We start from the raw sequence: 16,811 nt of genomic DNA on the forward strand, positions 1-16,811 counted from the left end.
CGGAAATAATGCTCACTCATGTTCAATAAAATAGTTAATATTGTGTGTATTAAAGAAAAGAAAATGCATCTTTTGTTAACGGGAAGTAAAAAAATATATATATACAAGGTGTTAAGTATATATATGATTATTATTAAATTAAATGTACATATTTCCAACAGAATAACGAATATGAATATATTATTCTAAGATATTATTGTAATGTGGTATACCTACAGTCTGATCCTGTTGGAAAGTAGATAAGGCGTACCATTGGGATGCATATCTTTATTGTTTTTAGTTTATTCATTGCTTTTACAACTCTCGTGGAAAATATAGAAGGTAAGGTCGAACATATAAATGTTCCAGAAAATAATGTGAATATTTCAGGCAAGCTTATAAACAGAATGAATTCTGACACTTAATGTTGTCAAGCTCTACCATTCTTGTTTGGTTTGTTTATGAATTGTGAACGAACGATGTTTCTTACAACACATGATACGAGTTGTGTTACAGATTATATAACCACCGAAACCTGTGCAAAGTTAATACCAATGATGATGTCAAGATCGAAGTTGTGACTAATAAAACTTATCCGGTTTCGACATTGATTGTATGTTAACAGCAACGATATACTATTGTCGTATTACTGTGGATTCAATTATTTTCGTGGGTATCAATTTTTGTGGAATGCTAAAAACTTGGGTTTTTTTTGTGGATATTTGATTTCGTGGTTTTGCAAATCCATGCATGAAATTACTTAATCGTTGAGCATTTGAATTTGTGGTACCAAAGAAACACACGAAAATTGGTATTCAACTTATAATGAATCCACAGTATTCAAAGTTCATGTCTTCGAGCAAATACTTTATATGAGTTTAGATATGACATACTTTTACATAATTGATACATGAAGAACCATTCTGTTAATTTCTGGAGATTTTTTTGTGTATAGTTGTGTATAAGTTCTTTTTATATGAGAACACCAACATTCAACGTGTGACTAACATAACCATCTACTAATAATTACAAAAGTCATATCTATTTTTTTTTCTTCCCAATCGTCATCAAGAAACAAAAAACCTATTTTATTAAAATATTGGTTCCCGTTGCAAACCAATATTTAAAATATTTGTTTTGAGTACAATCAATTCATTTAACATGTTCAAAAACCATTTCTTAAAACAATAACACAGTAAGTGTTATTAAATTGCCAACAGTTAGTAAAACTACAAAGATTTTTTTTTTTATTTTCCCAAAGATAGCAGCATATGACCTTGTTAGTATAATATTTTTCTGTTGAGACGAAAAAGTTCGAATAAGTATTGAAGATTAATACGAAATATGTACCATTATCAACCTGATACTTTATTTCGCGTTTATCTCTTTCTAGTCCATTTCACGATACTCAAGTTAACATATTCAAGATGATTTATAATCGCGGTATGTTTCTACTCGTGAAAATAAGTTGGTTTACAGTAATCAAGGAACAAAACATGATCCAGGTCCATGGGCCAGACGTGATAAAAACATAATTGTACATACAAAGCATGTGATCTTCAGATTGCAATGAAATTATCGGAACCTGCAAACAAAATACTGACAAATTTTGAGACCAATGTATTGCACTATGTTTAAAACTAGTCAACAGTGTTTATATTTACATTGGTCCATCAGCTTATATGGAAGAAGAACATATTCGGGATAACTATAATTCATTCTTTTATATGCAGATATCAAAACAATGAAATATTATTCTTTGGTATTTTTTTTATGATAAAGGTAAAAGAGTCGCAATATGTCAAGGAGATAGACAAACAATAAGTTGTAAGAAGAATCGACGTCTTCAAATTATGACTGCAACATACGGACTACGTAGAACCAGGAATAAATGTCGTAATGCCAATAGAGCGGTTTCATGGTGCGGTAAAACAAATAATGCCAAAACAAAAGTCATCCAGCTGTGCCAAAGCAAACAAGACTGCGAACTATTCTCTTCAAACAGCGTATTCAGAGACCCTTGTCCAGGAACGTCTGTTATACTAACTGTAGTATTCAGATGTGTAAGAGGTAAAATTTTGTTACTAGTACTTTTAATGTTGATATTTTGAAAGGGTTGTTGTGGTGACGTTTTTCCAGGCCATCCGTAAAAATTTTATATGCTAGGTGGTGACAATGAAAAAAAAATTCTCAGAACGATTCTTGAATTTTTAACTTCTACTTAAACTAAAAGACAATCGTCTACTTGTGGATGTTCAATTCAGTTACTTTTTAATGATTAGTTCTATTTCTTATTTTAAGTTGATAGGGGTATATGTATAAAACAATCATTTAGGCATTACCCAATCACATTTATTACCAAACATAAAAGCGAAAGGCGTATCACTATTTTCCAAAACAAACAACACACAAGAACTAGGATATGACAATTAGATTAACAGAGTAAGATAAAGTAGGTAATACCTATCATGAAATAAATGACAATTTTGTCTGAAGCGGTTGGGGTCATATCTAACTTTGCTTAAACATATTATTGCTTAAGTGGTACTATAACTGTTTTTTACGTTGTTGATTGATACCTTTCAAATGAATCAATATACATATTCAAATATTTGTGTATAGTATTTTCATCTCATAAACACAATGCTTCACATTTAAATAGATTTAGTTTTGCAATCGATCATTGTAGTTTTTAAAGTACTAATCTTGTTTGGTGTTTGTTCTCATTCATTTATACAAGTGTAGGGGAATGTTAGGAATTTCGCTGCTTGAAAAAATTATGGCTTTACTTAGTACTGATTACTTATATTTGTCTTAACATTTTGTTTGCTAGATACACTAGCAATCCGTTGTAACAGAGGGGCGTAAGATACAAGAGGGACATTCAAATTCATACGTCGAAGATCAACGGACAACAAAGAAAAAAAAAACCAGACAAACATTATAGCACAAAACACAACATACCATCAATGCCAAAAAATATAGGAAACAACACGTTATTAATTTCAAGCGTTTGAAGCACTTTTCTGGATTTACCTAAAATATATGAAAAATCCATTCAAACTAAATGATTTTTTTTTCATGGTGAAATTATGGTTTCTGATGTTCTCTAGATTGTATATTTCATCCGTTAATTTTTCCAAATGCACATTCTATCTACTATTGGCCATTATGTTAGGAGTTTCCCTCGACTTTTTAACCCTCTGGTACCAGCACTATTTCATTTATGTCTGTGTGATTTTCCTATTTGGCATTACTAAGTAAATATCCTTCTTTAGTTTTTACCAAGAAGGGCGTTTGTGATAGAGCTGATGTCACGAAATATTGACTCTTAAGTGCAGACTTTATCTCCTTTTATTTTGGTAGATTACCCCTCGCCATTTACATCATTCCGTATGTAATTATTTAGTAAATGGTCTGAAATCGACAAGTCTTTTTCAATGAGCATAGCTGTCAAGGATCGGAAATTCTTCAAATCGCACTTTTTATCTTTTACACTTTTTTCGCTCAATAAATATATAGTTATTATTACCACACCGTTTTTCACTTCCTTGTGATTCTTATACAGATTGTCCAGTTAACTTTATCTTGTAACTCTGACAGAGTTCTCACTTTCTACTTACTTGAGTGCTGTTTTGCAAAGATTGACTAAAACTTTTTTATACTTTTAACTTTGTCCGACAGTATTTTTCTTTTTGTTTGTTTGTTTTTTTTTTTTTTTTTTTTTTGTTTTTTTTTTTGTAATTGATATTTCACATTTGTTTTACATTTAAATGGCGCTATTGCATTTGACATTGCTTTCTTAAGATTGTCCATGCTTTGTTTTATCATTTGACAAAATATATAAGCAGGTTCGGTTGAACGATTCGATATAACTGAAATCTCTTTTGTTCATGGATGCAAGACTAATGATCTTCACACTGTAATGCTTGTACTAATGAAATATTATCGTCATTTTCAGTATTGACCTTACTAAGGATTTTTTTACCCATGAATTTAATTGTATTTTGCAATATCTTTTGGAAATGGTGGTGCTCTTTAACTTTGATCCTTATTTGGCTCTTTAGAGTATATCGTTCAAGCCGTCCATGATTAATTTTTGGAAGACAAGAGTGGCACCTTTATATCGACTGTATATTAGGAGTTAATACTCCTTTCTTAACACTTTTTTTTAGAAAAATGATTCATAATAGTGTGTGATGGAGAAATATAATGTTTTAAAAATTTTCAGAAAGTTAAATGAGGATGTTTTCATTACCAATATTATTACATGCAAATATTCTCTGATTTAAAACAAAAGACTATTAACGAGAGGCAAAATATGGCACATGGACTCCACTAATGGGCCAACCCAGAATTGATTTCAGGGAACAAAATATAAAAAGAAAAAAAAAAAATTGAATATATTAACAAATTATCAGACACCATTCTTGTAGTCTTGTAGAAACGATGTTGACTTTAATGGCAGTAAATATCATTTTCATTATAAAACATTATATTTGTACAATACGCATGTGAATAACTATACGCATACGCATGTGAATAACATATATATCAATATGTACTAATGCCTTGCAGGGTGTAATAAAAATAAATTCCAGTGCGTCGGTAATCTTAAATGCATACCAAAATCTAAACGCTGTGATGGAAAGAAAGACTGCAAGGATGGTAGCGACGAAGACAATTGTAAGTCTTATTATTCTCTATTAGGTCGATGGATGTCGTTTGTGAAACTGTTGAACAATTTATAGTCCCTTATTTTTAAAAAACTCAAAAATATCATTTTTCAAAATAGTTTTTAATGTGAAAAATTGATGGAGAATTTTAACGGTTCAACAGATAAAAACTTATAAACGTACGGAAACCTATTGAAGCCACTGAACCTAAGTGGAGAGTGCCATGACTGGGACACATTATAACACATTTAAGGAATTAAACAGGTCCATTGTTAATTCCATTATTTGTCATACAAATGTAAACCTAAATGTCCCAACTATGTGATATGTTTGTAGCCAGATTAAATCAACAAAATCTGTAAAAAAAACTCAAAAACATGAGGTGCAAAAATTAATTAATTTCAATAGATGTGGCAGTTTGTGGTAAAACTGGCATTTTGTACGCACATAGAAATGTTGAAAAATTCATTTACTTATTATAAAAAAATACGGTATCTATTTAGATTTGGAGCTATATTATAAAATTAATTTGCAATTGAAAAAAATCGTTACAGGTACTACTGTCCAATGTAAATCAAATGAGTTTAAATGCAAGAATGGTGAAAAATGCATTCCGATAACAAAGAAGTGTGACGGTTATAAAGATTGTTCCGATAACAGTGACGAATTAGCCCACTGTAAGTATATAATAATATAATCAAGCATAATTGAAATGATTGAATTGCACAATCTTCGAGGTAACACAATAACTGTTGTAACTAAGTCTTTGTGCGTGATTTTATATTTGTATATTACCTTATATTATTTTCAATTTCCTGGGGGAAAAAAAGATTCCAAGTTTGTATTTGTGTTTATTGTAAGGCGTAATTAATGACTAGTATTGACTATTTTTTTGCGAAAGTATGAATTATTCGGAATACTAAGAAAAAATAATTCTTTTCCCATGCATAGATAACCATAGCCGTATTTGGCACAACTTTTTGCGATTTTTGGTCCTCAATGCTCTTCAACTTCATACTTGTTTGGCTTTCTTACTTTTTTTTATATTAGCGTCACTGATGAGTTTTATGTAAACGACACGCGCGTCTGGCGTATTAAAATATAAACCTGGTATCTTTGAAAACCATCAATTATTCCAATATTTTTTAAGTTTTAAACACAACCAAAGCTTTTTTTGCTTTTGCTATCGATATGGGGAGTTGTCAAATAAAATAAAGTCCTACTGCCTAATCTTTATTGTTAAGGCAATTTAATCTTTGTTATAACTTAGCCTTGGTGCGTAATTTAATAAATGTGTGTATTTCCTTATATTGTTGCATTCCTAAAAAAAGCATTTGCTTTTTTATCATAAAGATTGTTTGTATAAGACTGTTAAACATTTTGATGACTGGTCTATACTTTAAATAGAAAAGTTCAGGGAGTCCAAACATAACTACTTACATTTAGAAATAACTTGTCGAAAGTAAAAGGTGCTATCAAAGAGATATTAACTGCAGTGTTATTGTAGTCTTGCATTACCAAAGGAATGTTTACACTTGAAACAGCAATCAGCATGAAAAACATCGAAGTGAATGGCCTTGGTTTTAGTGCTGCAATGATAATAAGGAACCAGTGGTAGTGTAAACTATAAATTATGAACATTTCAAAATCGCATGCAGATGAATGTAATATATATGTGACAGTAAACTTGTTATAAGATAATTCCAATATTGGCTACTTTTAAGGCACAATCAAAGCGTGTGGAGTAAGAAAACGTTTATAGCGTCTTTCATCAAATAAAAGTTCTACTGTAAAATAAACTGAACATAATAAGATGGAAATATGATATACTATATATTTAGGTCCTCTGAAATGTAGAGCCAATCAGTTTAAATGTAATGATGGTAAGAAATGTATCCCTAACAACAGAAAATGTAATGGCAACACGGACTGTGCCGATGGAAGTGATGAGGCAAGCGCAATTTGTAAAAGTAAGTCATTATAGAAAACTTGACAACAACAAAAAAAAAAGAATGGTAGTATGAAATTTATAACAATTTTAAATCATTGATAAGTTATGGTTTTTTTACATCTTTTATTTTTTTATTTTTACATCTTGATGTAATAGGAGGATACATTAGTCCCATAGACTTTTCCATCCACTCATGTGGTAAATGTTTTCTCAAATATACTTTATTTTATTCTGGAGGGTTGTTGTAAAAAAATTAACTCAAATGCTTAATGGAATATATAAGTAGTGTACTAAATAAAAAATAAATGTCGGTTCCATACCGGATGTATAACAGACATGTCCATAGTAAAAATATTATTTGAATCACATAAACCTTAACAAACGTTTTAGCATCTTTTAAAAATTTATTTAATGTTTACTGAAAACAAATTTGAATGTTGAATCTATGAAGGAAATACACTTGTTTTCGCTTCTATAAACAAATGTTAAAAGTACCTTTGGGCAGTGATTTGATTTAAATTTCAATCAAGTTTTTTTTCTTCATATATTTGTTTACGAAGCTTGCTAATGTTTAACATGATAAGATCTTTTTACAAGAAAAGAGCAATGCATCCAGTTTATCATCACATGTTAACAAATGATGGATTTAATTGGTCATATTTATTGAACTATTCGTTTTTTAAAAAGAATAACAATACTACCGATCTATAAAGCAAATTCAAAACGTTGAAGTCCTTAAAACTGATGAAATCAAACGCTATCAATCAACACAACAAATGAAAAACAACTGCCGTATTGGTAGATGCATTTTCGCTGGTAAATTATGGGTAAGCCTGGTTTATAGCTAGCTTAAATTCTTACTTCTGTGACAGTTTTTTTATAGTTCCGTTATATTGACAAAATTGAGTAAATAACCAAAAACAACTAATAATTTCTATGGAATAATTTAGTACATTGTAAAGGTTGTAAGTAAGTTATGATATCGATATCCCTGACTTACCAGTTTTTCATCAATTACACTTATTGCAATCCGAAACGTCACTCAGGACATTGGCATATCTAATGAAATGGAATATTTAAAACACCAAAGGACGGTGTCAAAGTAACATATGTATGCATAAAAAAAGAAAAGAAACATTTACAATAAGTAAAGAAAATTGTCCTTTACGATGTAAAATTTTGCTACATTTTGTCATGCGGAACTTGAATAACTAAATCTTGGGATGGACAGCTATTGTTGTTACTATTTGATGATCTCAAGAGTAAATTCTTTTATATAGATTCGACTGTATATTTAGAGAATTCAGGATTATTTTACAAAAACATATGTTTGGATATAAATGTATTAATAGAGATAACAGTATAAACTGTTAACAAACGAGACAAAGCCAATACCAACCGTGCAAGGGCTGTATAGCCAGTCAAGGTCGTAAAACAAACTTTCATTTGTAAATCCTAAGGTAATGCTCTCTTGACATAATCCTTCCCACGTCTAAACAAAATTTAGTTTTTGTTGAGTTATTAAATTCTATTTCTTTGGGGGTAAATAGTAATGACTTATTAGTTGCAATTAATCACATATCTTTGAATTTACATCAGAAATAGAATAATCAATGTGTATGCTTCTTTATATCACAGTAGCAGGAGCATGTGGTGTTCAACAAATTAAACCTAAACTAGAAAGACCAGACTGTCCTAAACTAGAAGCTTTAAGAATAGTCGGAGGATGTGATGTAAGACCTCCTCACTCATGGCCTTGGACGATACAATTGCGTCTTAACGATGCCGAAACTAAAACGTTCAACCATGAATGCGGAGCTGCTTTACTTTCAGAATCATTTGCACTTACGGCTTCCCATTGCTTTTTGAGGTAAGTTTTAAACCCAGATGTTTTGAGATATCTTATCATAGATGAAATGTACAAGCTGCATTTTGTCTTTAGTAAGATTTAGCATACAGTTGTAATTCTAAAAGATAAAGTATGCGTGAAAATTAAAGGGCAAACGAATGGTATTTCTTTATTCTATGATAAATAATTATTATTTGTTTTCATTAATTTCTTTTGAATGTGTAAAATGATACCTACGAACTTAGTTTGCCTTTTCTTTTTGCGTCTTAGAAATGGACTGAGACGTAGGGTCCCAATTATCGTCTTTTCATCTCCGTTTGTTATGATTTTTGCATTAATAAGATGGGGTCAGGTAATTAAGAAATGATATAAAAACACAAAGCGTTATTTTATCAGCTTTTTAGAGTGTTTTGCGTTCATTGCAATAGTTATTAAAGGAATATTATCACAAAAACATGAACAGTAAAATGTCTTTGAAAACTTTGCTTTGATATTATGTTCGTTTTTCTGTGTGGTGTTTTGTTGATTGTTGGCTGTCTTGTTGACCATGGTGTAATTTTTTTTAACATGGCGGGTGAGGAAAACATCACACAGGACGTTTACCGTGTCAACGCTACAGGCGGTATATCTTTTTGGATATGCAATTTAAGGAATGATGTATGCTTGCTAATTAAACAATTATCAAAAAGAGTTCAAACGACGAAGACATAAACAATTTAGGTTCATCGGACGGTCTTCAGCAAAGAATTCAGTGGATTGCCTCAGTTTTACGTCGTAAGCTTGGACAATTTTTCATAATTTATTTACTGGCCTTACTATCAATAAACTATCTTCGCTTCAATATCTCCTCAGTATCGTTTCCCTCTAAGTGTTTAAAATACGAAGTTGCCTTTGTATTTGGCAGTTTCCAATTGGGTCATTAGATTATTTTGTATACTTGCCAAAATATTGTACTATTTCATATGATGACATCATTAAATTAGGCATTGTAAATCATTACGATATTAAAATTGGTAGATTTTGCGTCTCAAGTTCTATTATTGATTTTCCCTCACCATCAACGCTTAAAATAAACAATAAAAACAGAGATGAGTTAGGAACGGTACGACCACAAAGGACCTAAACAGGCAGAATGAATAAATCTAAATAAAAAGAAAAATTGCTTAAAACTTTGATGTCTTATAAACACTTTTAGTGTATCTGTCAATGAGCATTATGTACCGATTATTTGATAGATGTGTTTGTGGATAAACAAAAACGGGAAAGAGTTACATTTTTAAACATTGCTATATAAGCGGAAGATTTGGATAGCCATAAAATCAGTTTCAAATCATCATGTTTTCTTAAAAATGTCCTTAACCAAGTCAGAAATATGTATGTCGGTATCAAAAAGTTCGTATCTATGTATGTAGGCGTATGCTTATTGTTGCATTTCCGCGTTTCTTCTGTTCCGTTGTTTTCCTTGTATTGCTGTGTTTATCTCTGTTTTTGTTTGTAACATGGATTTTTTTCTCTCAATCGATCTATGATTTTTAAACAGCGATATTCTACTGGTGCTTTTACATTGTATTTATAATTTCTAATTCAAATATAAAAACTATAAATTAATAATAAAGATCATTTGACATAAACACGTGTTTTTAGGAGCTTTTCCCTGAAAATCAATTCTGTTTAGTTAGAATATGCACAAGCATAACCTATTAATTCGATACCACTTTATACAATGAGACAGAGGGTATGTTTGTGCCGAGAAATGCGGAGTTGCGTCTTAAGTTTGCCATTGCAGGTTTTATTGCATCCAACTTTCGTATTATATATGGTTGCAGACTGTTTTGATTCGAGGGCCACTTGTGAGTCTTATGTAGACGAAATGCCCAAGTAGCGTCATAAATATACCTTGTTATATTTTCTCAATATATCCAGTTGTTCTTGTCATTATCAGGTGCATTTGATTGTTTCGGTGCAGACTATATATATGTTAAAGGTACCTTTCTTAAATTGTCCATTTATTCATTAAGATCTTGTTTTGTAAGTCCTTGTACCTCGGGAAAAATTAACAAACTTTGGGGTTTTTTGAGGGTTTTTTTTTTCTGTCTCCTTAAATCACATACCACTATACTGTGTCCTTTGTAAATGAAACAAGAATCTGATTTACAAATTGTTATCCTGGAAAACTATGTCTATGATGAGTTTTTCGGTTATCAAGCATCCTTGGCTTTGGGTGGTCTTGATGAGGGTCAATCCAAATCTTTTTTATGTTCTAAACAAGGCGTGTCTTTAAATGGTTGACATCCTATTTTATTTTCGAATTGAAAATAAACGGTTCTAGAGTGTATCGTAAAATACATTTTATTATCTGTTACATCTTTCGGTATAATATTATTCACATATCAGGAAAAAATATGTTCATTCAGATTTCCACTCAAGACAAATAAGAAATATGGAATAGTTTAAATTTTGAAAAAATACAATTGAACACGAGGGGTAACGAGTCATAACCAAATCTGTATTATACACATATTTACATAATCGAAATTGTAAAAGGGGAATCTTATTTGTAGGTTATTATTATTGGTAAACCAAATCACCATTCATCTTTAATATATCTTCCAGCAATTTTTATTTCAAAACTGACAACAATTTTATTAAAGCTCGCTTTTTTTCAGTTCAGATAATCCGAAGGATTGGAAAGCTATTGGGGGGCGTCATTTGAAAGACACAAATGAAGCCAATAATCAGGCTCGTGATGTTATCAAAATAGTGAAGTTTCCAAATGATGGTGACAATATTCTCGACAAAGATGTCGCTATTATCAAATTTGATAAGCCGATGACAATTAACGCGTATGTTACCCCGATTTGTTTACCAGTAAGAGAACCAGCAGTAAATGACGAATGTGTTGTAGCTGGATGGGGAGACGTACAAGGTTTGTACTTTCGTCCTTTTACATCTGTAATTCAATCATATATTCATTACAATAGGAAAGTTTGCATGGTCATATCTATATTAAAATGTGTCGATAGAAACAGACTCGTCCAAATTTTCCAGTATGAATTCATTAACAATTGCAATGTGAAAGGGATTTACCCTACATCAATTACGTAATGTAACATATATAAACTACAATATACAAATGTTTGTATTCCGATTAAGACAAAAGTGTTTTATGATAGAAATTTTTAAAAATGGAAAAAAAATCAACGCTTCTGTCAAACATTTGAAGGAAAAGAAATGTTACTCACCAACTGCTGGTACATGTTGTTTCTTCAACACGTTTTAATAGACCACCTTGATCATCCTTGAATCAAGTAGGCTAAAAGTAACGGTCAATGTGGATACGATATTTATGCAGCTTCCTTAATAAACTCATTAGGTTTTAATAATTATTGTACTTACTTATTTACTTACTGCCAGGTAATTATAAGACAATGGCATGTAAAGCAGCAACAAAGGTTCTCCTTTTTTGTCTTTCTATTGCCATTTTTTCTACTGTTTCACATGTATTATTCATAGTCTTCAGTTCCCCTTCTACAGTACGTCTCAATATGCTGCGGGTCCTTTTTTCTGATATGTGGTTGAAAGCCAAATTTTCTATCTTTTAATAATATAGTGTATTTGTGATACGGTAATAGGGGTTCCGGTATTGAAATTAACAGTCTTTTTCTAAAGGGAATATTGAAATAAAAAATATATGACAGAAATCATAATATGAATGATATATTCAATTAAATTAGAACTATACCATGGTAAAAATTCATAATTCGTTTTATTTCTATGGCATCAAAGGTTATGTTTTTATTATAAATGGTCGATGGACCGAAATTTGTTGGCTCTAATTGTTATTAAAAATAAACTATTTATCAAACATATCTAAATGTTAACAATCAATGTATCAATACTTCACATAGCTAGTACTGACTTTTGTATTTATTGCAACATTATGTTGAATATGCGGATTTCTCTAGTCCGGTCTGAGCTAGATCATGTTCATAGTTTCATAGTGTATGGTCCGCAAGAAAATCATACAAGCAAATTGTGTATGAAAAATATTTGTCTGAGTAATGGTACTGTCTATATTCCACCTATAAAAAATATGAATTGCCAAAAATAAATGTTTATGATAAAGTGTCTGTTATGAATGAAACAATAAAACTGAAGTACTTCTAAATCGTTGTATAAAATCTTTTGTTTTACGATTTACGGATAGAAATACTTGATCGAGATATAGATAAAGTTTGTTGCAATAGATGTTTTTTTTTTATATCTTCAACAACTATGTTGACAATATGAACTCATTACTGAAGAATCTACCTTACAAATCTATCGTCATGTGTAAGACTGAACTTATACTTTAACCATTAGTATATCAAATGTCTTTCTGCTTCGAGTTTCATGAAAGACGGCTTTAGAAATGTTTGATGTGTATAATCTGTTATATTCTAGTGGAGGTTGAAATAGTTTAGAAATTTGCCATGTAGTATATATGTAACCTTTTAGCACGTGTTTTTCTTCAGAAACAGGGAATGAAGATAAGTTGAAAAATACTGTAATGCCGATAGTTGATACAAATAAATGTAATGGTACTGAGGACCTGAAGGACCAGATTACACCCTACATGTTTTGTGCCGGATTTCAGCAAGGAAAAAATGACGCGTGTCAGGTATGACGATAAAGCGCAAAATGCGATAAAAACGCAGTTTAGAGCTAATTACAAAAATGAAAAGTGTTCTACCGAGCTTTCACTATCAATTAATTATGTGAAAAACAAAACAAAAATGAAAAAAAAAGAAAAAAGATCAAGAACCTATCTTTTAAACTGTTATGTTGGAGCTTTATCGAAAGCAAGACACACGAAAAAAGGAGACGAATGAATTTTGCGAATTCAAATTTCTGTAATCGTTGTTTATATGGTTGCAGGTGTTTCTTGAATAAAAACCACTTCTTTCGTTTATTACATGATGTTCTGCTAACTTCGGTTGTGTTTGAAAGCAGCAAAATGTCTGGAACTAAATAAAGTCCTCATTTTTAAATGTTTGCCAAATGTTATTTTTAGAATTTACCGCCATTTTGGCAATAGTAAACAAAATAAAATAAAAAAAAAACACCGAGATACATTCAGAACTAATAATTCAATAGAAAAACAGTAAACATAATTGATAATAACGGACAATGACGACAAATGCCTAATGTCATTATTTGCTTGCTGTATGTCATTTTTCTTTTTCCCTACATATGTCAGTCAGTTGGTTTTCTCTTTTGATTTTTTGCAATAATATAACACGATATATATTGATTGACAAGAAGATAATTAGATGGATGAAGTTAGCTGTACGATAATTGTTTCCATTAAATATCAGAGGAAGCCGGTGTGCAGGAAATTCAATAGCTACATAGTATGCCAGTAAGGCTCGAATCCCCATATCGAATTAACTGAAATATGTATATCGTATTAGGTCACTAGTACACTGTGTTACGATTTTATCTTACCGACTACCTTAACATGTGGTCTATAGACTAGTAGCCTACAGAAGTGATCAAGTCTTTAATATTAAGAACCTACTTCCCGTATTAAAATAGTCTACTTCCATTTATCTATACAAAAACAAATGCCAACAATAAGAATGTGTTAGTTTTTATCTGATATCATTTCAATCTTTCGTCATCAATTTTTTCAGACCTTTTCAAACCTTTTAGACTTTTCTCGCTCATATATGTGATCAAATTTATTGAATATATCGTATAATTCTGCTTTAATTTACAATTTATATTTCTATAGATATATAACACACCTGAGAAATCGCGGGCATATACAGCTTGTGAACTGTTGTAGAATGATTCTTTGTAAAAGATATTATGTATGGATAATTTCACAAAATGTATCAAAAGCCCTCTCCCTAAAGTCCGATATTTGTTTCATTTCTGTTAAATTTAATTATTTTCGTGTTTCTGGACTCAGACCACAATTATTCTTCTCCTTTGCTACAAGGCTTCTTTTGGTAAAAAGTCAAATCAAATTAAAATTTGCACTGTTTCAAACATAAAATAAATGTAACTGCTTATATATAGACAATAGTCTAATAAAATATGCTTCTAGAACATTCCATCGTTGCTTTTTCTTTTGAAAGCCTTATTAACATGCCAATGGTAGGACATGAATCTTGTATAAATGACTAAGACCGACGAAGGCTAATTTGAGGGGTGGTCGGAGGGGTCCTGATCCCGAAATCCCGGGCTTAAAACAATGAAATCCCGAGATGCAGAATTGAAAGAAATTCATATCCCGAAATCGAAAAATATATTCCCGGATCCCGTAAGAATCAATCCCCAAATCCCGAGCTTAAAAACATCAAATCCCGACGCCTTCAAAAAAGGTCCTGCCTCCCTTTTATGGGCATTATGTTTCTACTCTGTGCATCCGTGCGTTCGTTCGGTCGGTCGTCCGTCCGTCCGCCTCTCCCGCTTCAGGTTAAAGTTTTTGGTCGAGGTCGACTTTCTATACTTACATAGAAAGTCCCTGACAGAATACAGAGAGTCTATATATTAAAGTATTACAATCGTAGTTTACATGTAGATAAACGCGAAAAATAATTGTCCTCTCTAAGGAGGTATAATAGTTGTGGTTCTTGCGATCTAAACACCATGATATGGAACGCGAAAAATAATTGTCCTCTCTAAAGAGGTATAATAGGTGGGATTCTTGCGATCTAAACACCATGATATAGAGAACGCTCAGAATCGCTTATTCATTTTTGTAATCTATCGTACGATTGGTTGTATTTGTTTCAAACTGGAAGTCTTATCCATGACTAAAATTTAGTCTGATGACGGAATCATATCCGGACTCCTTTTTTGTCGTTTTTCTCCCAAAATAACTCAATCTGAATAATCATAAGAATGGATGACAAATGCGACTATGCATGTTACCTATAGGGCACAGAGGCATGATGATTGACTTATTGTGGAAGGAAGAGAAGCGACACACAAAATGAGGTCTTCTCGTTTAATAGTATAGATGTGTTTCTAAAAGCACTTGTTTTGTTTTAGGGTGATAGTGGTGGTCCATTGATGTGTAAATATAGAAATTCCTGGTATTTACAGGGACTTGTATCTTGGGGAGTTGATTGCGCACGTAAGACTTAATTCATATGATTCAAAGGTTGACTTTGGTTCAATCTTCTTTTATAGTATTTTTTAAATGCACAAATATCGAATTGTTCACTATGTTACAGTTTTAACAAACTAATTGTATTTATTGCTCCTAGTTTACTAAGTATTCCGATACCAACACGAAGGAAAGGTAATTAGCACTAAATCAAAGCAAACAATGTTATTACTCAATGCATAAACATTATTCATTTCGTAGCTTTTCATTTCAATTTTCAGAACCGATGCTGCCTGGAGTATATGCCAATGTGTTCAAATTTGTAAGCTGGATAAGGAATCAAATGGAACTATAATAAATATGTTATGCTTAAAAACGTGTTTAACATGCCAAGGTTTGCAAACAACCAGACTGTGATTAAAATCCATGTCTATACATTTTACTTAAAATGATTTTTGCTGTTACTTAATGCGCATGTTCAAATTTTACTGTATTTACTTTATTAAAGTTATATAATACACAATACATACAACCTGATTTGAATGGATCATTCTCAGACGGATCATCATGTTTCCTCCCAGACAAATAATCTTTCAGCTGCCTAATAATAAAACTTTAAAAACTAGCTTCACAAGTTCTGAAGCATTTGTTTGTCAAATATCTTTTTCTTTGCTTTCACCACCGTCAGTATGCAATGCAGAAATGCTATAGAAACCTGTTTCAGGAGGATAATTTAAACAAAAGTCTGATAATTTATTCAATCGATTCAAATCAATAACACCTACAGTTTAGAGGTGAAATAGAATGATCATTTCAAAGTAAAAGACCCGTACAGGTATAACACTTCACATAATTATTCGATTTAACGGTATTATACTATTATCAAGAGGGATGGATAACGAGTAAAAAGCTATTAGCTGACTTTTCTGTTTCTCTGCAATCAATTTGCATTCGAATTTGTTTTTTCTACAATCATGATTAATAATAAAAATGATCGTGTTCTCCATATAAAACTGGGCTACCTTCCATTAACAAAAAATGATCAACCTAAATTTTCAAACTTTAAGGTAAATGTAAAAGGGGAAGTCTATACATCTTTCTCAAACCAAAAGCTCGACTATATTAGCCATCGAAATAACTGGAAACACCTGTTATATTTCTGACCATTACGTCGTTTTTTAATCCTTTTACATCTCCACATTTATTTATTTCTTCGCTGAACATTTGCAGAGTTTGTACTTTTATTGATGCTCT

General features: G+C 31.3%; 1 protein-coding gene across 1 annotated transcript; it reads left to right on the forward strand.

Moving 5' to 3' along the window:
• The first annotated feature begins 230 nt into the window (after positions 1-230).
• LOC143066403 (uncharacterized) lies at positions 231-16,039 on the forward strand. Its single transcript, XM_076239340.1, has 10 exons — positions 231-321; positions 1,762-2,049; positions 4,558-4,665; positions 5,210-5,332; positions 6,497-6,625; positions 8,245-8,476; positions 11,122-11,381; positions 12,970-13,115; positions 15,500-15,584; positions 15,839-16,039. The coding sequence occupies exons 1-10, from the start codon at positions 258-260 to the stop codon at positions 15,910-15,912; spliced, it is 1,509 nt and encodes a 502-aa protein (XP_076095455.1). The 5' UTR covers positions 231-257; the 3' UTR covers positions 15,913-16,039.
• Positions 16,040-16,811: the final 772 nt, after the last annotated feature.

The sequence above is a fragment of the Mytilus galloprovincialis genome, chromosome 3 (genome assembly GCF_965363235.1).
Source record: "Mytilus galloprovincialis chromosome 3, xbMytGall1.hap1.1, whole genome shotgun sequence".
In the NCBI taxonomy this organism is placed as follows: Eukaryota; Metazoa; Mollusca; class Bivalvia; order Mytilida; family Mytilidae; genus Mytilus; species Mytilus galloprovincialis.

Bases quoted from the DNA above. Each gene is read 5' to 3' on its own strand.
- LOC143066403 (XM_076239340.1), top strand. From the start codon at position 258: ATGCATATCTTTATTGTTTTTAGTTTATTCATTGCTTTTACAACTCTC. The intron at 11,382-12,969 runs GTTTGTACTTTC...GTTTTTCTTCAG, and splicing joins TGGATGGGGAGACGTACAAG to AAACAGGGAATGAAGATAAG. The intron at 13,116-15,499 runs GTATGACGATAA...GTTTTGTTTTAG, and splicing joins GAAAAAATGACGCGTGTCAG to GGTGATAGTGGTGGTCCATT.